The 25,158-nt window shown below is 48.9% G+C and overlaps 1 protein-coding gene across 5 annotated transcripts in view; it reads right to left on the minus strand.

Moving 5' to 3' along the window:
- tp53bp1 (tumor protein p53 binding protein, 1) overlaps positions 1-25,158 on the minus strand; it is a 119,709-nt gene that overhangs the window by 89,215 nt on the left and 5,336 nt on the right. For 4 of the 5 annotated variants that reach the window (XM_068015553.1, XM_068015554.1, XM_068015551.1 and 1 more), the window contains exons 2-5: positions 11,333-11,520; positions 9,874-9,958; positions 7,496-7,589; positions 2,900-2,991 (exon numbers count right to left, since the gene is read on the minus strand). In XM_068015553.1, coding sequence (XP_067871654.1) covers positions 2,900-2,991; positions 7,496-7,589; positions 9,874-9,958; positions 11,333-11,512 — 451 coding nt within the window. In that variant the 5' untranslated portion in view covers positions 11,513-11,520. The remainder of the gene's footprint in view (positions 1-2,899; positions 2,992-7,495; positions 7,590-9,873; positions 9,959-11,332; positions 11,521-25,158) is intronic. The other variant, XM_068015552.1, reaches the window with a different exon arrangement.

Raw genomic sequence — 25,158 nt, forward strand, 5'->3', positions numbered from 1 at the left:
TTTGAAACTGTTTGGTAATGTATTTTTTTTTTTTTAAACAGATTTTTATGAATAAAGTATATTTTGGAAATTAAAAAAAAGTGTTATAGCCCAGTGGCTTCTTAGTCTATGCGGGGCAGCCCAGAGTTTGTCGTACCTGTGGCAAATCTGGTCACATGGCAGCTAACTGCAGCACGGTCGTCTGCAGGAAGGAAGGCCATCAGACCAAGGACTGTAAGCAGAGTAAGTGTTGCAACCTGTGCAGTGAGGCAGGCCACCTCTACAAAACCTGCCCCAAACGTTCGCCTCAGCTATGCTCAGGCGGCAAGGCCCAAGGAAAGGCCGGGAGAAGAAACAACGAATGCATCTGGTGCTGGGAAGGAGCCAAGCAACCCTCTCCGCAGCAAGGAAAGCCTACCTGAGAAGGAGAAGGGGAGGCAGCTGAAACCAGTAACCCAGCACCTACCCGGTGCCCAGAAACCCCTCCTCTACAGACAGAATCAATGGAGGAGGAGGCAGCTGATGGTCAAACAGGTCAGTGGCAAGTGGTACAAAAGAAAACCACAAGGAAAAATCTGCCTAAAGCGGAACAGGTCACCACCCAAACCAGTGGCAAGAGGAGGCTACCGTCTGAGACAGACTACAGCAGCTCCTCTTCACTGGCCGAGGAACTGTCGGAACGACAGCACCTACAAAAGAAGCGGCAGAACTCCAAGGAGCTGGAAGATGAAACCCCCCAGCCCCCGGGCACTGAAAGTTGTGATGGGCCCAGCGTGCCCCAAACCCAAAGCACCTAACCTGGCGACATGCCCAGCGCATCCCAGCTCTGGGACACCGAGAGCAACAACACGTCTGGTGCATTCCAGCTCCGGGAAGCCGGGAGCAGTGATGTTTTCGAGGAGGAAACAACAGCAAAGGACAGCCCAATCCTTGCTGCCTACAAGAACCCCCCCCCCCCCCACCCCACCGATGTCACCCAAGCGGAACAAACCCTGCATGAGAAACCAGGAGGGGTTTCTGAGCCCAACAAACGTGAAACAGCTTGTGTATACCATGGGTATGCAGGAACATACCAAAGGACTGGGTCGAGCAAGAACAAATGGTGTGTGAAGCAACAACTAACTTAAAAATGGGTATAAGGATTGCTTCAATTAACGTGTGGAACATTAAATGTACTACTCAATGTGTTTCAACCTTGGACTGCCTCACCAAGGTCAAAGCCGATCTACTGTTTCTGCAGGAGTGTGGAATACCACACCTCAGCACCTGCAGGCAGTGGTCGCGATGGTGGTCCCACGGGCCATCGATCTGGTTGGGGGGTAATGATTGCCGTTCCTCTGGCCTGGGTATTCTGCTGCGGGGAGGTAACTTCATCATCTCCGAAGTTAAGGAGGTGGTGGGCGGTCGCCTCCTCGTAGCAGATGTAATGTACAACAATGCTCTGCTCCGGCTGATCGACATGTACACCCCGGTTCAATGCAGCGAGTGGCAGACCGTCTTCCAGGTATAGCCAGTAATTCGGAAGACAAATGGAATGTTAGCATTTATTGCAAGGGAATGGAGTTTAAGAGTAGGGAAGTCTTACTACAATTATTCAGGGCATTGGTGAGACCACACCTAGAGTACTGTGTACAGTTTTGGTCCCCTTACTTAAAGAGGGATGTACTTGCATTGGAAGCAGTTCAGAGAAGGTTCACTGGGCTGATTCCTGGGATGAGGGGTTTGTCCTATGAGGAAAGGTTGAGCAGGTTGGGCCGATACTCACTGGAATTTAGATGATTGCAAGGTGAATTTATTGAAACATAAAAGATTCTGAGGGGGCTTGACAGGGTAGATGTTGAGAGGATGTTCCCCCTCACGGGGGAAATCTAGAACTAGGAGGCAGACTTTCAAAATAAGGGTCCTCCCATTTAAGACGCAGATGAGGAGGAATTTCCTCTCTGAGGGTTGTTAGTCTTTGGAATTCTCTACCCAGAGAGCGGTGGAGGCTGGGTCATTGAATATATTTAAGGCCGAGTAAGACGTATTTTTGATCTACAAGTGAATCAAGGGTCATGAGGGGAGGCAGGCACGAAAACGAAGGCCACAACCAGATCAGCCATGATCTTACTGAATGACGGAGCAGACTCAAGGGGCTGAATGGCCTACTCCTGCTCCTACTTCTTATGTTCTTATGAAACGTTTGCTTGTATTCTCTTGAGTTTAGAAGATTAAGGAATGATCTGTTTAAAATGTTATAAAGCGGTTCGATAGAGATGATCATGAAAAATTATTTCTTCTGGTGGGGAAATCAAGAACAAGAGGACATAGTTTTAAAATGAGAGCTAAGCCATTTAGGAGTGACGTCATTTCGTCACACAAAGGGGAGTGGAGATCTGGAACTGTCTCCCTAAAGGCTGTAGATGCTGGGAGTCAACTGGAGCTTCCAGGACTGAGATTGATAGATTATTGTGTGGTAAGAGTATCAAGGGATAGGGCGCAAAGACAGGTAGATGCAGTTGAGGTACACATCAGCCCAATGGGCTGAAGGGCCTCCTCCTGTTCCTATGGCCACACAGCCCTGAGCAATCCCACTCAGAGGATCCACAGGACAGCAGCTGTGGGACATGGGAAGATGTTACACTGATGGTCCATTTCTGAGGTTGGGGCCAAGGTATATTACTGAGCCGGAAGAGAGGGGGCTTCAAACTGCATTGAACACGGGCAGTACCTGACCTAAAAGGACACTCGATATTGACACTGGCTGGAAGCTGGAAATGGAAAGTGGTCCATTCTCTGGCATCAACATCCCTCATCCTGACGCCACCCGCCAACCATCCCCCCTCCCCCCCCCCCCCCCACAGACACACACACACCCATCGACAGTCAGTGACCACGGCCCCCGGATTGCTCCACCCGTCATTAACAGGCCCAATTCTACCTTCAGGACCAACAGAGTTGGTTGTTGAATCTGCGACGTCTCTACTTTCACCTTCTTCCTCTTGCGGGCTGGGGTGAGTGTTGAGAGCACTGCTGGAGTAACAAGAAAGAAATTAACACACTGCTTCCTTTAAATGGAGGTCTTCAAGTATTCCTGTCCAAACGATTACACGGAAAAAGGCAGGGATGATAGGAACGCTCCACCATACTGGGGAGTGGTCTACAATGCTTGTTAAACAAAAAACCCTAGTCAGCCTCACTATTCAACCTATCCCCGGAGACATCTATTGTAAATTAGTTCCAGAGATGTAGAGGAAAGGATAGCGAAGATGATTCTCGACAGGGGCGAGAGTAACAGGGTAGTTGTTATGGGGACTTTAACTTTCCAAATATTGACTGGAAATACTATAGTTCGAGTACTTCAGATGGGTCAGTTTTTGTCCAGTGTGTGCAGGAGGGTTTTCTGACACAGTATGTAGACAGGCCAACCAGGGGCGATGCCACATTGGATTTGGTACTGGGTAATGAACCCGGCCAGGTGTTAGATTTAGATGTAGGTGAGCACTTTGGTGATAGTGATCACAATTCGGTTAGGTTTACCTTAGCGATGGGCAGGGACAGGTATATACCGCAGGGCAAGAATTATAGCTGGGGGAAAGGAAATTATGATGCAATTAGGCAAGATTTAGGATGCGTAGGATGGCGAAGGAAACTGCAGGGGATGGGAACAATCGAAATGAGGAGCTTATTCAAGGAGCAGCTACTGCGTGTCCTTGATAAGTATGTACCTGTCAGGCAGGGAGGAAGTTGTCGAGCGAGGGAGCCGTGGTTTACTAAAGAAGTTGAAGCGCTTGTCAAGAGGAAGAAGGCGGCTTATGTTAGGATGAGACGTGAAGGCTCAGTTCGGGCACTTGAGAGTTACAAGCTAGCCAGGAAGGATCTAAAGGGAGAGCTAAGAAGAGCAGGGAGAGGACACGAGAAGTCATTGGTGGATCGGATCAGGGAAAACCCTAAGGCTTTCTATAGGTATATCAGGAATAAAAGAATGACTAGAGTTAGATTAGGGCCAATCAAGGATAGTAGTGGGAAGTTGTGTGTGGAATCAGAGGAGATAGGGGAAGCGTTAAATGAATATTTTTCGTCAGTATTTACAGTAGAGAAAGAAAATGTTGTCGAGGAGAATACTGAGATACAGACTACTAGGCTAGATGGGATTGAGGTTCACAAGGAGGAGGACTTATCTATTTTCACACTTTCCAAAATTGCTAAGTCCCCTGGGCCAGATGGGATTTATCCTAGGATTCTCTGGGAAGCCAGGGAGGGGATTGCAGAGCCTTTGTCCTTGATCTTTATGTCGTCATTGTCGACAGGAATAGTGCCGGAAGACTGGAGGATAGCAAATGTTGTCCCCTTGTTCAAGAAGGGGAGTAGAGACAGCCCTGGTAATTATAGACCTGTGAGCCTTACTTCGGTTGTGGGTAAAATGTTGGAAAAGGTTATAAGAGACAGGATTTATAATCATCTTGAAAAGAATAAGTTCATTAGCGATAGTCAGCACGGTTTTGTGAAGGGTAGGTCGTGCCTCACAAACCTTATTGAGTTTTTCGAGAAGGTGACCAAACAGGTGGATGAGAGTAAAGCAGTGGATGTGGTGTATATGGATTTCAGTAAGGCGTTTGATAAGGTTCCCCACGGTAGGCTATCGCAGAAAATACGGAGGTATGGGGTTGAAGGTGATTTAGAGCTTTGGATCAGAAATTGGCTAGCTGAAAGAAGACAGAGGGTGGTGGTTGATGGCAAATGTTCACCCTGGAGTTTAGTTACTAGTGGTGTACTGCAAGGATCTGTTTTGGGGCCACTGCTGTTTGTCATTTTTATAAATGACCTAGAAGAGGGTGTAGAAGGGTGGGTTAGTAAATTTGCGGATGACACGAAGGTCGGTGGAGTTGTGGATAGTGCCGAAGGATGTTGTAGGTTACAGAGGGACATAGATAGGCTGCAGAGCTGGGCTGAGAGATGGCAAATGGAGTTTAATGTGGAAAAGTGTGAGGTGATTCACTTTGGAAGGAGTAACAGGAATGCAGAGTACTGGGCTAATGGGAAGATTCTTGGTAGTGTAGATGAGCAGAGAGATCTTGGTGTCCAGGTACATAAATCCCTGAAAGTTGCTACCCAGGTTAATAGGGCTGTTAAGAAGGCATATGGTGTGTTAGCTTTTATTAGTAGGGGGATCGAGTTTCGGAGCCACGAGGTCATGCTGCAGCTGTACAAAACTCTGGTGAGACCGCACCTGGAGTATTGCGTGCAGTTCTGGTCACCGCATTATAGGAAGGATGTGGAAGCTTTGGAAAGGGTGCAGAGGAGATTTACTAGGATGTTGCCTGGTATGGAGGGAAAGTCTTACGAGGAAAGGCTGAGGGACTTGAGGTTGTTTTCGTTGGAGAGAAGGAGGAGGAGAGGTGACTTAATAGAGACATATAAGATAATCAGAGGGTTAGATAGGGTGGATAGTGAGAGTCTTTTTCCTCAGATGGTGATGGCAAACACGAGGGGACATAGCTTTAAGTTGAGGGGTTAAGTGGAAGTGGTTCATGCGTTCACCTACCTAGGCTCAACTATCACCAGTAACCTGTCTCTAGATGCAGAAATCAACAAGCGCATGGGTAAGGCTTCCACTGCTATGTCCAGACTGGCCAAGAGAGTGTGGGAAAATGGCGCACTGACACGGAACACAAAAGTCTGAGTGTATCAGGCCTGTGTCCTCAGTACCTTGCTCTACGGCAGCGAGGCCTGGACAACGTATGCCAGCCAAGAGCGACGTCTCAATTCATTCCATCTTCGCTGCCTTCGGAGAATACTTGGCATCAGGTGGCAGGACTATATCTCCAACACAGAAGTCCTTGAAGCGGCCAACACCCCCAACTTATACACACTACTGAGTCAGCGGCGCTTGAGATGGCTTGGCCATGTGAGCCGCATGGAAGATGGCAGGATCCCCAAAGACACATTGTACAGCGAGCTCGCCACTGGTATCAGACCCACCGGCCGTCCATGTCTCCGTTATAAAGACGTCTGCAAACGCGACATGAAATCGTGTGACATTGATCACAAGTCGTGGGAGTCAGTTGCCAGCATTCGCCAGAGCTGGCGGGCAGCCATAAAGACAGGGCTAAATTGTGGCGAGTCGAAGAGACTTAGTAGTTGGCAGGAAAAAAGACAGAGGCGCAAGGGGAGAGCCAACTGTGCAACAGCCCCAACAAACAAATTTCTCTGCAGCACCTGTGGAAGAGCCTGTCACTCCAGAATTGGCCTTTATAGCCACTCCAGGCGCTGCTTCACAAACCACTGACCACCTCCAGGCGCGTATCCATTGTCTCTCGAGATAAGGAGGCCCAAAAGAGTATAAATGGGTGGTTGATGGTCGGCACAGACTCGGTGGGCCGAAGGACCTGTTTCAGTGCTGTATCTCTAATCTAATCTAAACTCTAGAATTGTCCTTTATAGCCACTCCAGGCGCTGCTCCACAAACCACTGACCACCTCCAGGCGCTTACCCATTGTCTCTCGAGACAAGGAGGCCAAAGAAGATAGATATAGGACAGATGTCAGAGGTAGTTTCTTTACTCAGAGAGTAGTAGGGGCATGGAACGCCCTGCCTGCAACAGTAGTAGACTCGCCAACTTTAAGGGCATTTAAGTGGTCATTGGATAGACATATGGATGAAAATGGAATAGTGTAGGTCAGATGGTTTCACAGGTCGGCGCAACATCGAGGGCCGAAGGGCCTGTACTGCGCTGTAATGTTCTAAAAAAAAAGTGAGAGGCAAGGACTCTAGGTCTGTGCCTACAGGAGGCAGTAGTGGGGGAGGTGGTGGCCGGTGGGGAAAAGAGAAAATAAATCAATCACCCAGTTAACGACTTCACTAAAACTGCCTCGATCAGCTCTTGGAGAGTCTTCACTGAGGTAAAAATTACTTACATTTCTATAGCACCTTTCACAACCTCAAGGCATCCCAAAGTGCTTTACAGCCAATGAAGCACTTTTGAAGTGTAGCCACTGTAGTAATGTAGGAAACGCGGCAGCCAATTTGTGCACAGCAAGATCTCACAAACAGCGGCGTGATAATGACCAGATCACCTGTTTTAGTAATGTTCGTTGAGGTGTAAAATATGGCCACAACACCCAGGAGAACTCCCCTGCTCTTCTTACATGTCTACCTGATAGAACAGACAGGGTCTCTGCTTAACATCTCAACTGAAAGGCAGCACCTCCGACAGTGCTGCACTCCCTCAGTACTGCACTGGAGCATCAGCCTGGATTTTGAGCTCAAGTTTCTGGACTGGGGCTTGAACCCAAAATCTTTTGACTCAGGAGGTGAGAGTGCTACCCATTGAGACATGGCTGACACCTGAAGTCATCTTTATATCAACTCAATAATGGTGACTAGACAATGGGGGCAGTGGCTCCTTGCTAGACCTCCGCTTGAGTTTTACAAAGATAAAGCATTGTACCCAAGCAAAGGCAGCCCTTCATCTATCCCTGTGACGAAGATAAGAATCCTTCCCTCACATCTACCATGAGGAGTTAAACCCACTTGCCTGGTTTGGCCATTTGGTCGTGGCAGATCTTCAGTCGAGGGAATGGACCGCTCACCCGACCTCTGACCTGTAGTTGTTTCCATGGCACCCGCAACTGTGGGGGAGAAAAAATGGAGCACAGAAGGAAGTGAACAGCCGTTCCTGGTTACCAGAGGAGTTTAATGATGCGATCTTCTGACGCAACTTTTGAGGTATGTGGGAGTTGGAGGAGGGCAGGAGTCAAGGGGGCAGACCAATGCCACCAAGATGTCCATTTAACCAGGATCCTTCTGCCTTTGCCAATGAAGTGACCGACCCTTATTCGAATTGACATGGAGGTCCCATCCCCCACACTGCCCCTTTCATCAGATGGGAAGCTTTCTCTTTGGCTAATCATTTGCCTTGTTGTCTGCTGCACTGCAGTGACAGGACTACGAGAATCCCTCCATCACCCTCAGCGATTTGAACTGGTGAGAAAGTTTATGATTTCAAACACACCCCTCCAGTACTTGCACCAAATGGTTGTCCATCATTATATTGTGGAATTGCTGAATTAAGTTATTTTGAGGAGAGGAAGAGTCAGGGCCTGGTACCTCCATCAAATCAACTGAATCACAGCCCATCACCCGATGCTAAAATATCTTCAGTCAAATCACCCATTGACTTTTAAAAGTTGACATTAGGAAGACGAGGAGACCATTCAGCCCCTCGAGACTGTTCTGGCATTCAATTAGATCTTGGCTGATCTGCATTGTAACTATCTCCCTGCCTTGGTTCCGTAGCCCTTAATCCCCTTACCCTACAAAAATCGATCAATCTCAGTTTTGAAATTTTCACTTGACCACCCCCCCCCCCCCCAAGCCTCAGCTGCTTCTGGGGGGGGGGGGGGGGGGGGGGGGGGGGGAGGGGGGGAGAAAAAAAAAGAGTTCCAGATTCGCACCTCCTCTGTGTGAAGAACTGCTTCCTGATGTCACCCCTCAATGGCTTGCCTCTAATTTTAAGGTTGTGCCCCCCACCCCCCCACATTGTTTGGATTTCCCCCACCAGAGGAATAGTTTCTCTCTATCTATCCAACCAAATCCTTTAATCATCTTAAACAGCTCAATTAGATCATCCCTTAATCTTGTATACGCCAGGGAATATAGTTATAGAATATAGCTTAGTCTACACAACCTGTCTGCATAATGTAACCCGATTAGCCCCGGTATCATTCTGGTGAATCTGCACTTCACTCCCTCTAAAGCCAATCTCTGCTTCTGGAGGTGTGATGCAGAGAACAGAACACACAATCTTCTGACTCAGAGGTGACAGTGCGACCCACTGAGCCACAGCTGACACCTCAAGCCATCTTTCTATCAACTCAATAATGGTGACGAGACAATGGGCCCACCCTAGACCTCCCTTTCTCTATACACAGCTCGAACTTTACAAAAATAAAGCATTGTACCCAAGCAAAGGCAGCCCTTCATCCGTCCCTGTGACGATAATATCCTCACAGCTACCCCGATAAGTTAAAGTCACTTGCCTAGATTGTCCTCTTGGGGCCGAACAAGAGCTCTGTACAGCCAAAACGTAACTTCTATCCCTCTGTATTCCAGTCCCCACCTCCCCAAGATAGAGATTAACATTCCATTAGCCTTTTTAAATTATTTTTTGTACCATGGACCCCCTAAATCTCTCTGCTCCTTCACAGTTCTGAGCGTCTCACCATTAAGAAAATACTCTGATCCATCTTTCTTTGGTCCAACTTGCCCCACTCACTCAATGCCAACTTCCACCCCTCCCCCATCCCAGTAAATCACAGATTTACAATGGTGACCTCTTCCCCCGGAACATACCAGGAATGCTCAGTAACCTTTTTAACAAAAAACTTGCATTTATATAGCACCTTTCACAACCTCAGGAATTCCCAAAGTGCTTTACAGCCAATGAAATACTTTTGAAGGGTAGTCACTGTTGTAATGTCGGACCAGCCAATCTGCGCACAGCAAGCTCCCACAAGCGGCAATGTGATAACAGCCAAATAATCTGTTTTAGCGATGTTGGTTGAGGGATAAACATTGGCCAGGACACTAGGGAGAACTCCCCTGCTCTTCTTTGAAATGGTGCCATGGAATCTTTTACATTCACCTGAGGGGGCAGACAGGGCCTCAGTTTAATATCCCAACAAAAAATGGCAACCCCCCTCCCCCCAACAGTGCTGTACTCCCTCAGTACTACACTCAGCTGAGATTTTTATGCTCAAGTCCTGGGACTTGAACCCACAAGCTTCTGATTCAGAGGCGAGAGCACTACCACTGAGCCAAAGTGCCCCCAAGCAATCTCACAAATACATGTTCATAAATCTGCCCCAGCGAGTTTACCGGTGACATTTTAACCCCGGTTCCACGGGCTCTCACCTCTCTGATGCATTTCCTTCTGATCAGCTGGCTCCTCCTCACCTCCAGCTGAAGTCTTGGCTGCCAGTGGGCCTGCAATCAGCTCCTGGAACATACAACACAGAGGCAGCAAAGAGTCTGAGGCACTCGCACACATCAAATCAAATCCACACACTGACTGAACGCACAAATCAGCAAATCACTTTCCGGAGAATTCTCCTTCAGGAATAACATAAAGTCACTAATAAATCCTGTTGGGAATTCAAGCAAAACTACTTTACCCAGGGTGGCTCGCATGTAGAACTCGCTACCACAGGGAGTGGTTAAGGTCAATAATACAGATGCATTTAAGGGGAAGCTGGATAAGTGTAAGGGAGAAAGGAGTAGAAGGTTATACTGTTAGGGAAAGATGAAGGAGGGTGGGAGGAGGCTCGAGTGGTGCAGAGTCCACCCGAGCCTGTTTCTGTGCTGCACATTCTACGAAGATACTTAAAAAAGGGAAGAGTAAACAAGATAGACAACTTAGAACTTGCATTTAAATAGCGCCTTATCACCTCTGTGAGAAATGCCCCAAAGGGGGTCATGTACAATGAGTGCTTGGGAAGTGAAATCACTATTGTTGTGTGAGTGAAACACAGCAGTCACAGACACACCGGACGAACTCTCAATCAGATGGTACAGAAGGAGGCCATTCGGCCCTTCGTGTCTGTGCCAGCTCTTTTAACGAGCAATACAATGAGTTTCACCCCCCATTCTTTCCTCTCATCCCCGGAAATCTTACTTGTTCATGTATTCATCCAACTCCCTTTTAAAAGTTACTACTGACTCTGTTTCCCCCGCCTTTCCAGGCAGCGCATTCCAGATCACAACAACTTGCCTATGTAAAAGGTTCTCATCTCCCCTTCCCTAAAGGACATTAGTGAACCAGATGGGTTTTTACGATAATTGATGATAGCTTAATCGCACCATTACTGAAACTAGCTTTCAAGTCAAGGCATTTTTAAAATTAATTAATTGAATTTAAATCGTCAGATCTATGTGGAGTAAGTTGATCTCAGCCAACGCAGCAATTCAGCACCCCTGGGCTGTCACAGTGAAACTCAGCCCAGACTGATCGCCATCCAGTGACCCACCCGCTGCACAGGAAAATCTGAGTCAAAGTAAGGCAGAGCTCAGCATGATTCCCACACAGTCAAATAGCACTCGCTGTCACATGAAGAATGGACTTTTGGGTGAAGCACAGGACGGCATGGTACAGCCACAGAATGATTACAGCACTGAAGGAGGCCATTCAGTCCATTGTGCTCCTGCTAGCTCTTCCACAGCACCTTCAGTGGGATGGAAATGGGAGAGGTGGGGGAAGCAGGGAAGAGAAGAAAAGTAGAAAAAAAAACACACAAAGAACAGAAGCGGTTTGCTGATTTGTACACAGTGGAACACCAATGAGATTAATGAAGGATAAAGATCTGGGTGTACTCACCAGTACGGGACTCTGTGTGCGGGACTGCAAGTTCGACAGACACCTGGCTTGCAGGTGTCGGTAGCTCCGTTCAGGATCATCTTCCGACAGCACGCTCTCTGGCTGCGAATCTTCCACTATCAGACACGGGGTGTCCTGCTGAGAGAGATCTGGCTCCAGCTGTGTTCCGTTAGGGTCCATGTGCTGAACTATAATTAAAGCGAACACACCACAGGTATAAATGAACTTGACATCTGTAGTATGAGTCATTCTCTTGAGATATTACACACACACACACACGCTCCGAATCCAGATCGGGTAAAGCAGGATGAGGGAGCAGGGCATGCTCAACCCAGACGTAAATCTGGTTCCCATTTTAAAGTCACACATTGTGGGATGAAGTTTACATCGTCGTGGTGCAGTGCGGACCCCTCGCTGCGCAGCCACCGCCATACTGAACGCAGCAGCTCATTTAAATGACCGGGACAGACCCCCCCCCCCCACCCCACCCACCCCCCGCCCCCCGGGCGAGGTCGGGCGGTCTGTCCCCGGCAACGACGTCAGGTACCACTGTGTAGGCGCCAATGTTATTTTTAAAAGGGCTGTGAGCCCGAAATGACAATTTAAATATTTAAAGAAAAATTGAATTAAACTTTATTTAAAAAAATTAAATGAATGTTTCTAGCCCATCCCCCACCCCCTAATAAACAGATACTCAATTCCGTGCGCTCTCCCCCCACCCCCCCACAAAATACTTGTGTACCTGACCTTACACCACCCCCCCCCCACCCAAAGTTCATAAACTTTTACCTTTAACCCTTCCCACCATCCCCTCCACCAATCATATTAGTTTGACCCCGCTCCCCCTCCTGCACTGAAATACGTACCCGCAGTGCAGGAAGAGGGTCAATGACCTCCTGTGTTCTGCCAAGGTGAGTGCTCCATACCACTCGCCTTCGTGACCTTTACATGTGACTACGTGGGAGGTTGCGTGACATTGGGAGGGTAGCAACACTGCATTGGCTGAGTGCCTAGGGTTTTGATTCTTCCTGACAGATGCACGGCTATCTCAGTCAAAGGCCACCTTCCTTCATAGCTCGCCCACCCTTCACTCCCCTGACAGCAAGTGTCGGCATGAGATTCAGCAGATCCCCCCCAGTAGAGGACGGGGGGGGGGGGCTGATATGAGAAGAACTATCATGTTGATCTCTCTGCCATTCACTACTATCGCCATCTTTCCTCTTGCAGGACAAGAGGGTCCATAACAGGAGGCAGATGTCCTGGGCTGAAGGAGGAATCCCAGATCTATGTCCACTCACCTCCGCCGACCAAGAGGCCTTGGAGCTGGTGGCTGCGCAATTTCAATGGGGAGACTGGAGACCCCGTGCAAGAGAGTGAGCATTGGCTCCAGTCATCATGCTCACTAATGTTGGAGACCCACACTACGCATGGTTGGCATCAGGAGATCTGCACAGCCTAACCCACACGTGTTTTGTGTTCTTTCATGCAGGGTCCACAGTCACAGGCGGAGCAGCTGTCCACCTCGGAGGAGGACCACCACAGAGAACGCACCGTCCCATCACTCTCCTGCACCCTCCACCAGTGCAGATACTTTCACCTCGCTGGTTAATCGGTCAGCATTAAAATCAGGGTCACAAGCTGGTGAGATCACCGCACACACGCCCATGCAGCTGGCTGAGGCTGAGACAACCTAAGCCTCTGACAGTCAGAAGACTGTGGGTGGCCAGGCCCAAGCCTGAGCCCCAGAGTGATGAGCCTCTGGTGTTGACAGCACTGGTCATGCTGGAGTTGCAAAGAAGGATAGGGCAACATCTGCCAGAGATACCAGAGGCCATGCACAGCCATGAGCAGACGATGGAGGAGTCCAACCATGCCATGACTGTTGGCAACACTCATGGAGAGCCCAACCCCACAGATGCACACAGACCTGTCCACCATCGTCTTGGCCATGAACAGGAAGGCTCGAGAGCCTTCAAAGCGAGGAGGAGAGCCTGACCTCAGGGTGCTCAGAGTGTGGACACCTGCTCCTCAGCCCCTCCACCAGTGAGCCCGACTCCAGCAGCCACGATGCCCGGAGGAGAATCCTGCACCAGTCCAGGACACCCCCAGGCAGCCGGGGGCCTTCCAGGTCTTAGGCAGCCAGAGGACGCCCGCCGAAGTCATCACAGGCCAAGGGGCAGCCTGATCAGCGGCCTGCCTCCAGCCCAGCTGCTACTACCAGGATCACACTGCATAGAAGCAACTGCAAACAGACTAACAGGAGCACATAGCCACAATCCGATGAATGTACCCTATATGTTTTGTGTTAATTAAAAGATCCTTTGTTCAAATCGTTAGCCATCATTGTCTGAGAGCCATGTCTATTAGGCCTTAAATGTGAGTTGCTGGCCTTCCCCTTAGTGAAACGCCAATGTGATGACAGCCTTTATTAACATATGTTCTCCCATGGTCACTACTGGTCACAAGTCCTGGAACAAAAACGGAAAGGAGGCGGCGACAGAATTCATGCCTGAAGGGGGGTCTTTATGACATTCTCAGTCACTGGACATCAGGGCGGCTGGAAAGGGGTAATTATCAGATGTCTCTTGCCTCCTTTTCGCATCTCTCAACCTGTCTGCCCTCCAGCATTGTGTTTTCAACATCCATTGCTGCTTACTCCTCTCCTTCCTCTGCATCCTCCTTGTCGGTGGATGAGTGTCGCTCAGGCATCTCAGTCATGTAAAGCCTCCCCCCTCCGCATGGCGAGATTTTTTTTTTTAATTCATTAATGGGATGTGGGCGTCACTGGCTATGCCAGCATTTACTGCCCATCCCTAATTGCCCTTGAGAAGGTGGTGCTGAGCTGCCTTCTTGAACCGCTGCAGTCCATTTGGAGTAGGTACACCCACAGTGCTGTTAGGAAGGGAGTTCCAGGATTTTGACCCAGCGACAGTGAAGGAACGGTGATATAGTTCCAAGTCAGGATGGTGTGTGGCTTGGAGGTGAACTTGCAGGTGGTGGTGTTACCATGTATTTGCTGCTCTTGTCCTTCTAGTTGGTAGAGGTCACGGGTTTGGAAGGTGCTGTCTAAGGAGCCTTGGTGCAGTGCATCTTGTAGATGGGACACACTGCTGCCACTGTGCGTCGGTGGTGGAGGGAGTGAATGTTTGTAGATGGTGTGCCAATCAAGCGGGCTGCTTTGTCCTGGAAGGTGTCGAGCTTCTTGAGTGTTGTTGGAGCTGCACCCATCCAGGCAAGTGGAGAGTATTCCATCACAGTCCTGATTTGTGCCTTGTAGATGGTAGACAGGCTTTGGGGAGTCAGGAGGTGAGTTACCCACCTCAGGATTCCGAGCCTCTGACCTGCTCTTGTAGCCACGGTATTTATATGGCTACTCCAGTTCAGTTTCTGGTCAATGGTCGCTCCTAGGATATTGATAGTGGGGGATTCAGCGATGGTAATGCCGTTGAATGTCAAGGGGAGATGGTTAGTTGCTCTCTTGTTGGAGATGGTCATTGCCTGGCACTTGTGTGGTGCGAATGTTACTTGCCACTTATCAGCACAAGCCTTGATATTGTCCAGGTCACGAATGGTGCTGAACATTGTGCAATCATCAGTGAACATCCCCACTTCTGACCTTATGATTGAAGGAAGGTCATTGATGAAGCAGCTGAAGATGGTTGGGCCGAGGACACTACCTTGAACTCCTGCAGTGATGTCCTGGAGCTCAGATGATTGACCTCCAACAACCACAACCATCTTCCTTTGCGCTAGGAATGACTCCAACCAGTGGAGAGTTTTCCCCCTGATTCCCATTGACCTCAGTTTTGCTTGGGCTCCTTGATGCCATGCTCGATCAAATGCTGCCTTGATGTCAAAGGCAGTCACTCTCACCTCACCTCTTGAGTTCAGCTCTTTTGTCCATGTTTGAACCAAGGCTGTAATGAGGTCAGGAGCTGAGTGACCCTGGCAGAACCCAAACAGAGCGTCATTGAGCAAGGTATTGCTAAGCAAGTGCCGCTTGATGGCACTGTTGATGACACCTTCCATCACATTACTGATGATTGAGAGTAGGCGGATGGGGAGGTAATTGGCTGGGTTGGACTTGTCCTGCTTTTTGTGTACAGGACATACCTGGGCAATTTTCCACATTGCCAGGCAGATGCCAGTGTTGTAGCTGTACTGGAACAGCTTGGCTAGGGGCGCGGCAAGTTCTGAAACACAGGTCTTCAGTACTATTGCCGGAATATTGTCAGGGCCCATAGCTTTTGCAGTATCCAGTGTCTTAAGTCGTTTCTTGATATCACGCGGAGTGAATCGAATTGGCTGAAGTCTCGCATCTGTGATGCTGGGGACTTCAGGAGGAGGCCGAGATGGATCATCAACTCGGCACTTCTGGCTGAAGATTGTTGCAAATGCTTCAGTCTTATCTTTCACACTGATGTGCTGGGCTCCCCCATCATTGAGGATGGGGATATTTGTGGAGCCACCTCCTCCAGTTAGTTGTTTAATTGTCCACCACCATTCATGGCTGGATGCGGCTGGACTGCAGAGCTTAGATCTGATCCGTTGGTTATGGGATCGCTTAGCTCTGTCACATGCTGCTTACGCAGTTTGGCATGCAAGTAGTCCTGGGTTGTAGCTTCACCAGGTTGACACCTCATTTTGAGGTATGCCTGGTGCTGTTCCTGGCATGCCCTCTTGCACTCTTCATTGAACCAGGGTTGGTCTCCTGGCTTGATGGTAATGGTAGAGTGGGGGATATGCCGGGCCATGAGGTTACAGATTGCGGATGAATACAATTCTGCTGCTGCTGATGGCCCACAGCGCCTCACTGATGCCCAGTTTTGCATTGCTAGATCTGTTCGAAATCTATCCCATTTAGCAGTGATAGTGTCGCACATGATGGACGGTATCCTCAAATGTGAAGGCGGGACTTCGTCTCCACAAGGACTGTGCGGTGGTCACTCCTACCAATACTGTCATGGACAGATGCATCTGCGGCAGGCAGATTGGTGAGGACGAGGTCAAGTATGTTTTTCCCTCTTGTTGGTTCCCCCACCACCTGCCGCAGACCCAGTCTAGCAGATATGTCCTTTAGGTCAGTAGTGGTGCTACCGAGCCACTCTTGGTGATGGACATTGAAGTCCTCCACCCAGAGTACATTTTGTGCCCTCGCCACCCTCAGTGCTTCCTCCAAGTGATGTTCAACATGGAGGAGTACTGACTCATCAGCTGAGGGAGGGCAGTAGGTGGTAATCATTTGGAGGTTACCTTGCCCATGTTTGACCTGATGCCATGAGACTTCATGGGTCCGGAGTCAATGTTGAGGACTCCCAGGGCAACTCCCTCCCTACTGTATACCACTGTGCCACCACCTCTGGTGGGTCTGTCCTGCCGGTCGGACAGGACATACCCGGGGATGGTGATGGCAGTGTCTGGGACATTGTCTGTAAGGTATGATTCCGTGAGTATGACTATGTCAGGCTGTTGCTTGACTAGTCTGTGGGACAGCTCTCCCAACTTTAGCACAAGCCCCCAGATGTTAGTAAGGAGGACTTTGCAGGGTCGACAGGGCTGGGTTTGCCGTTGTCGTTTCCGGTGCCTAGGTCGATGCCGGGTGGAGCGTCTGGTTTCATTCCTTTTTATTGACTTTGTAGCGGTTGGGTACAACTGAGTGGCTTGCTAGGCCATTTCAGAGGGCATGTAAGAGTTAACCACATTGCTGTGGGTCTGGAGTCACATGTAGGCCAGACCAGGTAAGGACAGCAGATTTCCTTCCCTAAAGGACATTAGATTGTGCAGAGCACAGCAGACCACCACGATTCGTGAATCCCTCGCTGGGGCCTATTGCAGGGCTCCACCAGATAGATCCAGGCAGCAGAATCTCATCTTCAGCAGCCCAATGGCCTGCTCGATGGTCGCTCAGGCGCAGCCATGGCAAGTGTTGTACCTCTCCTCTGCTGCATTGCAAAGGGCTCCTCACAGCCGTCAGAAGCTAAGTCTGGGTAGTCCTAGTCCCCAAGAATCCATCCTTGAAGACGAGCTGGGGAGGGGGGGGCGGGGCCTGAAAAGCTGTGGCACTGGGGACTGTCAAAGTATGTATGAGCCACGGCTGCTTCCCGGGAAGCGGGTACATAGCTGCAGGCAAGGCTTTCGGTGGTCGCAGTCGAATGTTGATGGAATGGAAGCCCATCCTGTTGGTGAAGGCGATTGGCTGCTCTCTGGGAGCCTTGATGGCCACATGTACAATCTCATAAACCTTGCCCCCGGGGAAAACCAGCGACAGCCCTGAACGCAATGGCCCTCTCGGCCTGACTGTGCGTGACCAGACTGACCCTGACAGTCGGCGGCCCTCTTGAAACAGGGAAACTGGTCACCTCCTTAATGCAGTGGTGAGCTGCTGCCTGGGAGACCCCACACATGTCCCCAGGTGGATCCCTGGAAAGATCCAGGTGCACAGAAGTTTAGGGCCACGGTGATCTTCAAAGCCACTGGCATAAGGGGACCCCCAAATCCCGTAGATCGCAACTCGTCCTGCAGCAGGGTGCATAAATCGGTGACAGCCTCTCTGCAGAGCAGCAGTCTTGGTTGACAATGGTGCTCAGGCATTTGGAACTAGTTGATCAGTGTCTGGTACACTCCCTGGCCAACATGGGCCCTTCTTGGCCTGGCAGGCGGCTCTTGACATTGAGCTTCACGGACAAGCACAGCTGCCTCTTGGCCCTCCCTCCATCGTAGGCACCACAACACGCCACGGGGGTCCAAGAATACAGGCTGTATGAGACCCATGCGAGGTGACCTATAGGCCTGCAGAGCCCTATCGAAGCAGAGGCAACCCTGCCTTGGCAACTAAGCTTTAGGCAATTCGCTCTGCAGAGTCCCTGATGGACCTCAGGACCCAACCTTGCTGATGGCCCTCCCTCTGTTCCAGCGGTTTTACTTAACAGCAAGTCACACAGCTGTTTGTAACCCTCACAGATTCCACCCCCCCACCCCACCCACACTGAACCCTCACAGACTCCCCAAACCCCCTTGCAGAGCCCACCCCCCACCACCGAGACCCCGAACCCCATTACAGAGACCACACCCCGCCCCGAGACCCTAAACCCCCTTGCAGAGCCCCTCGCCCCACCACCGAGACCCCGAACCCCATTACAGAGTCCACAGCAACACTGTCCAACAACAGCCGAACCACCACCCCCCCCTCCGCTGTCCAGCAATGCCCAGGACTGCTTCCCCATCTACAATATGGGGTCCCGCCTCACTGCCGCCAGGTTTTAACGAAAGTGAACCCGAAGGCACAAGAGTGCCGCCCGCCGTTCACACAATCGGGATCCTATCATAAGATTGCAATTAATGACGTTTCAATGCATTTAAAAGAGCTGCTGAGCAATTTTAAAAAGCTCCCCATTGCGTCAGGCATTCATGCCACCATGTTGCTTTCCCGCCACTAACAAAACCCGGAACCGCCGTCACAATGGCTGATTTCCAGGTGGACGTTTCCGACACAACTCTTCGTCCCCCCACACCACCATTCCCCACTTCAAATGGCCGCATGAAATTCTGCCCTATCTGTGGCACGTTTACTTCTCCTTAATGCCACAGAGGACCTACTAACATATTACACACTCACTCACTCATATTTAAAGACAGGTTTAGATGAAGCCCTTCAGCCCATCTGATTTCATTTTACCACAATATCAGTCCAACTGTTCTCCCATTATTTAAAGACTTCCATTTCTATAGCACCTTTCACAACCTCAAGATGTTCCAAAGTGCTTTACAGCCAATGAAGTTGCTTTTTAATTTGAACATGGCAGCCAATTTGCACACCAGCAAGCTCCCACAAACAGCAATAAGATAATGATCAGATTTTTGGTGATGTTGGTTGGAGGGACAATATTGGTCAGGACATCCCGGCCCTTTAAATTAATGCCAAGTGATCTTTTACACCCGCCAGAGGGGTCAGACGGGGCCTCGGTTTAACATCTCCACCTCCGACAGGGCTGCACTCCCTCAGTACTACAATGGGAGTGTCAGTCTGATTATTTATTATGACTTTAATGATCCCCTGAGCAGAGAGGCAGGACCTCAGTTTACCGTCTAATCTGAAGCATTTGAATAGAAAACAGTGCAATCCCCATGATAATTACACAGGCACTGTTTAGTCCTTTATCGACACTTCAATTATTTGCCATTCTGATTAAGAGCCTGAATACCCTCAGGACACATCCTTAAATTTGCATTAATACTGTACCTGCCCTCACTCTTGTGCTCAAACACACACAATTACAACGTGACTCTCAGCTATCCACCAATTCCTTATCTGCTGATGCACGGGGAGTTAAGAGAGGTCCCGGGATGGGTGGATAGGGAGATAGGGAGGTCCCGGGGTGGATGGATAGGGAGATTGGGCCTCCTCTGTCTACACTTCCCTCTTAACAAACATTCAGGAGTAACCATATTGCATCAGAGCTGTTATGAGTAATACATTGTTTGCAAGGATTGTGATTAAACAGCCCCTACAGAGAGGCAGGCAGTGAGCACAACACCCACACTGAAGCTTTGCACAATGAGGAGACAAAAGGCAAGTACGGGCAGTGCACAGTAGCACCAGTTACTGAGCAATGTTGCCCAATAGAACTCACTGACCAGCCCCAGGTGTGGCTACAGGGGCACTGCTTTAACAGTGATTTCCTGAGGCTGGGGTTGGAGCTAGTCCTTGACAGCTCGATCACAGAAGAGAAAAGGAGGCGGAAGTGGTCGTTCCCACCTTGCTTTTGCAGAAGGAACTCTCACTGGACACCCCAGGCACCCAATGAAACGTGGACCTATGGAGTGCCCCTACTGACCTAGGGAGTGGGGTGGGGGGAGGGGGTCTGCAGGGGTCCCGAGACACACCAAGACTCAAAAGGTCTGTCATTATTTTAGTTTCAACCCCACCCAAGGATGTCCAAGTTTAACCAAGAGATACTGGCCATTAATCTCCATAGATACTTGGAAAGCTCAGCTATCAGACAGCCCAATGTACCAGAGACGCATCTGGATGGGCATCAATTTCCTGGCCCCACCCCACCCACGTCTCCAAAATGCTGGGATCCTACTAAAGGCTCTCGGAATTATATTAATGCCCCAGGGTAGAAAATCCCAGTGCTCCTGAACCTAGGGAGAAACAGTCCATTTTAGTTCCAGCACTGGGATAGGGCGAGAAACCCTAAAAACCCGACAGCAGTCTCAGAACAAGCACAATGGCTAATCTGGAGTGGTACAAAAGCTAATGAAGGCGACCCGGGTTCGATTCTGGGTAATGCCTGTGCGGAGTTTGCAATTTCTCCCTGTGACCGCGTGGGTTTTCGCCGGGTGCTCCGGTTTCCTCCCACAGCCAAAGACTTGCAGGTTGATAGGTAAATTGGCCGTTGTAAATTGCCTCTAGTATAGGTAGGTGGTAGGAGAATTGAGGGAAGGTGGGGATGTGGTAGGGAAAATGGGATTAATGTAGGATTAGTATAAATGGCTGGTTGATGGTCGGCACAGACTCGGTGGGCCAAAGGGCCTGTTTCAGTGCTGCATCTCTCTATGACTCTATAACAGTATTTCAGTGTGTGAATGGTCCCATCAATAGAACAGGTCCTCGAAGGAGACAGTGGAACAGATCATATTGAATCATTGGAATGTGGGTTACATGGATTTCTTCGAGAATACTTTGGGGTCCAGAAGGTGAGTGATTTGAAATGGGACATGAGGCGAGTCGGGAGCAACAGGTAGTTTTGGACCAAAACAAGAAATGCTGGAACCACTCAGCAGGTCTGGCAGCATCTGTGGAAAGAGAAGCAGAGTTAACGTTTCGGGTCAGTGACCCTTCTTCGGAACTGGCCCGAAACTGACCCGAAACGTTAACTCTGCTTCTCTTTCCACAGATGCTGCCAGACCTGCTGAGTGATTCCAGCATTTCTTGTTTTTGTTTCAGATTTCCAGCATCCGCAGTATTTTGCTTTTAAGGTAGTTTTGGACTTTTGATTCCCAAAGCTCCCCACCAGTGGAGGTTTTCCTCACCTCATGTCTACCTCTATTGTAGACTAACTAATAGAGATCGATTGCTGCAATTAATCAATGACTCCATTATTGTTGTAACACCTGACTCCCAGGGTGGAAGGAGGAGACCAGATGGACTCTGGTCTTTTGTTATTCAGCTATTCCAATGTTTACATGTCTTGAATCAATCTACTCATCTCCCTTATCTCCAGATGTCCCTATCTCTGCACTACCTCAACTAGTCACATGCCTGACTTCTTTTCATTGTCTGATTTCAGTACCGGCCGTGGCTCAGTGATGGCACTCTCACCCGAGTCAGAAAGCCGTGGATCCAAGTCTCACTCCTGAGCACAAACGAAAAAAAGACCTGCATTTATATTAGATTAGATTAGATTATACAGCACTGAAACAGGCCCTTCGGCCCACCGAGTCTGTGCCGAACATCAACCACCCATTTATACTAATCCTACGCTAATTCCATATTCCTACCAAACATCCCCACCTGTCCCTATATTCCCCTACCACCTACCTATACTAGTGACAATTTATAATGGCCAATTTACCTATCAACCTGCAAGTCTTTTGGCTTGTGGGAGGAAACCGGAGCACCCGGAGAAAACCCACGCAGACACAGGGAGAACTTGCAAACACCACACAGGCAGTACCCGGAATCGAACCCGGGTCCCTGGAGCTGTGAGGCTGCGGTGCTAACCACTGCGCCTTTCACAACCTCAGGACATCCCAAAGTGCTTTAAAGCCAAAGAGATACTTGTGAAGTGCAGTTGCTGTTGTAAGGTAGAAAACACAGGCAATTTGCGCACAGCAAGCTCCCACGAACAGCAATGTGACAATGATCAAATAACCTGGTTTTGTGATGTTAGTTGAAGGATTAATATTGCTCAGGACACTGGGGAGAACTCCACTGCTCTTCAAAATAGTGCCACGGGATCTTTTACATCCATCTGAGAGGATAGGCGGGGCTGTCTTCTGGCAGTGTTGCACTCCCTCAGTATGGCACTGCAGTGTCAACCTTGAATTTTGTGTGCTAGTCAGAGTGGAACTTGAACCTAAACCATCTGGGTCAGAGGCGAGTGCTATCAACTGAGCTACAGATAACATCTAAAAAGGTGGATGTAAAATATCCCATGGCACTATATTGATGATCAGCAGGGGAGTTCTCCCCAGTTTCCTGGGCAACATTTATCCCTCAATCAACACCACTAAAAAGAGATTATCTGGTCACTATCACATTTAAGTTTGTTGGAGCTTGCTGTGCATAAATTAACTACTGTGTTTCCTACTTTATAGCAGTAACTGTCGCATAATGTATATAAGCTGTTGCTGAGTAGATTATGTACATAGACTTTAAGCTGCATCACAGGACGTGATGTCTAGTCTGAACTGTTGCTCAGTGTTCATGTAGATACCTTAGAGATAAGACCCCAGTAAATAAAGTCCTGTTACTTTGACCAAAGTCTATTATCCTCATTCAGTACTAACAGCACACTGACAATATAAATACCGTGGCTACAAGAGCAGGTCAGAGGCTGGGAATTCACCTCCTGACTTCCCAAAGCCTGTCCACCATCAACAAGGCAAAAGTCAGGAGTGTGATGGAATACTCTCCACTGGCCTGGATGGGTGCAGCTCCAACAACACTGGAAGTTCGACACCATCCAGGACGAAGCAGCCCGCTTGTTTGGCACCCCATCCACAAACATTCACTCCCTCCACCACCAACACACAGTGGCAGCAGTGTGTACCATCTACAAGATGCACTGCAGCAAAGCACCAAGGCTCCTTAGACAGCACCTTCCAAACCTGCAACCTCTACCACCTAGGCAGCAGATGCGGGGGAACACCACCACCTGCAAGTTCCCCTCCAAGTCATAAACCATCCTGACTTGGAACTATATCACTGTCGCTGGGTCAAAATCCTGCAACGCCCTTCCTAACAGCACTGTGGGTGTACCTACACAATATGCACTTCAGCGATTCAAGAAGGCAGCTCACCACCACCTTCTCAAGGGCAATTAGGGATGGACAATAAATGCTGGCCTGGCCAGCAACACCCATATCCCCCGAATGAATAAAAAAAATACATAGTACATGGTGACAGGGGTAAAAATGACTTTTGCAGCGTAAAAAAAAATGGGAGATCGAAACATCAGGCGAACATTTGGAAAAGTCGATACCCTTAGTAGAGAACTTCAAGTGAGCTGCAAGGCCCAACCAGCCGAGATGGATTCAAAGGTTCGACAGGTACCATTCTGTGTCGGGTTCAACAGCACGATCGGACAGAGAACAAGTCACTGTTTTGCTTTATGCCATCAGAGACAGTGCGGACGACATTCTGACTACCCTGGGGAAAATCGATGAAAATGAAAGCCCATATGGCAAAGTGATTAAAGCATTGCAGGGATACTCTCAGATCAGAAAGAACATAATTGTGGAAAGGGCTAAGTTCAACAAACCGACCCAAAAAGTCGGTGAAAGTATCAATTCACTCATTAATGATCTATATAAAGTAGCTGAGGATTGGGACTACGGGACTCTGCAAGAGGAACTGATTCAGGACAGAATAATAGTTGGGGTTATAGACAAAGTGCTGTTAGACCAGCTCCAGTCAAGAGGATTTGACTTTGCAAAAAGCCATTCTATTGAGCAGACAGGCAGAAGTCCAAAAGTTTAAATTGACTACTAGTTCAGGGGGCAAATCGGGAGCGCCCAGCCTCGAAAATTCTGGAATCAGTGGAGTCCGTAGAGAAGGCAGAGAATACTGGTGCCAGAAAGCCCAAGAGGCAGGAAAGACACCTACAGGCAGCAACACAGAATTGGGGAGTGGCACGGGCCGGAAAAGTGCCCGGCCAGTGAAGCTGAATGTTTCTTGTGCAAGAGAAGGGAGCACTTTCAGCAGGTCTGTTGCAGCAGGAAACAAACGCTGCAGACTAGTAAAAAGAAAAAGGAAATAAAAGAGGGACAAGCAATCAACACTCCCTTCCTTGGAGAATTGGAAGGGAAAAGCAAAAAGTGCTGGGAAACAGAAATCTTAGTGGGGGCGAAAAATAAAACTAATTTCAAGTTAGATACAGGAGCAGAAGTTTCTATCCTGTCTGACCAAACACCTTTGCTGAGGAAGGAAGGGTTGAGGAAAACCAACAAGAAATTTTACGGGCCAGGAGGGATTCAATTGAAGGTTGTAGGAGAAATACAGACAACTTTAACACAGAAATAACACCATTCCGAAAATCCTCTTTGTTATTAGGAACCAAGCCTGTTCAGTACTAGTAAGAAAGCTTGTCTACCCTTACAGCTGTTACGCAGTGTAGAAGATATCAAAGGACTGGAGAAACAGCTCAGCAATTTTAGAGCAGAATACCCAAATTATTCAAAGGTTTAGAGAAATTAAAAATGAAGTATCATATTACTCTCAACAAAAAGGCAGAACGGGTATGTTTGTTCACACTGAGAAAGGTCCCACATCCACCCTAGAAAAAGGTGAAGGAGACAACTGATGCCATGTTAAACCAAGGAGTTACCTCCGCAATGACTAAATCCACTAGGTGATGCTCTGGGATGGTTCCAGTAAGGAAACCAAGTGGGTCTATTAGGATTTGTGTGGACCTAACCCAACTCAATAAAGCTGCAGAGACAGACAGGGACAAAGAGACAGTGTCACAGTAAGGCGTCAGCCGACGACAACCTTGCAAATTGGGGGAAAGCTTCACATTCACCAAAATAAAAGCAAAATACTGCTGATGCTGGAAATCTGAAATAAAAGCAAGAAATGCTGGAAATACTCAGCAGGTTCT

The sequence above is a fragment of the Heterodontus francisci genome, chromosome 35 (genome assembly GCF_036365525.1).
Source record: "Heterodontus francisci isolate sHetFra1 chromosome 35, sHetFra1.hap1, whole genome shotgun sequence".
NCBI lineage: Eukaryota > Metazoa > Chordata > Chondrichthyes > Heterodontiformes > Heterodontidae > Heterodontus > Heterodontus francisci.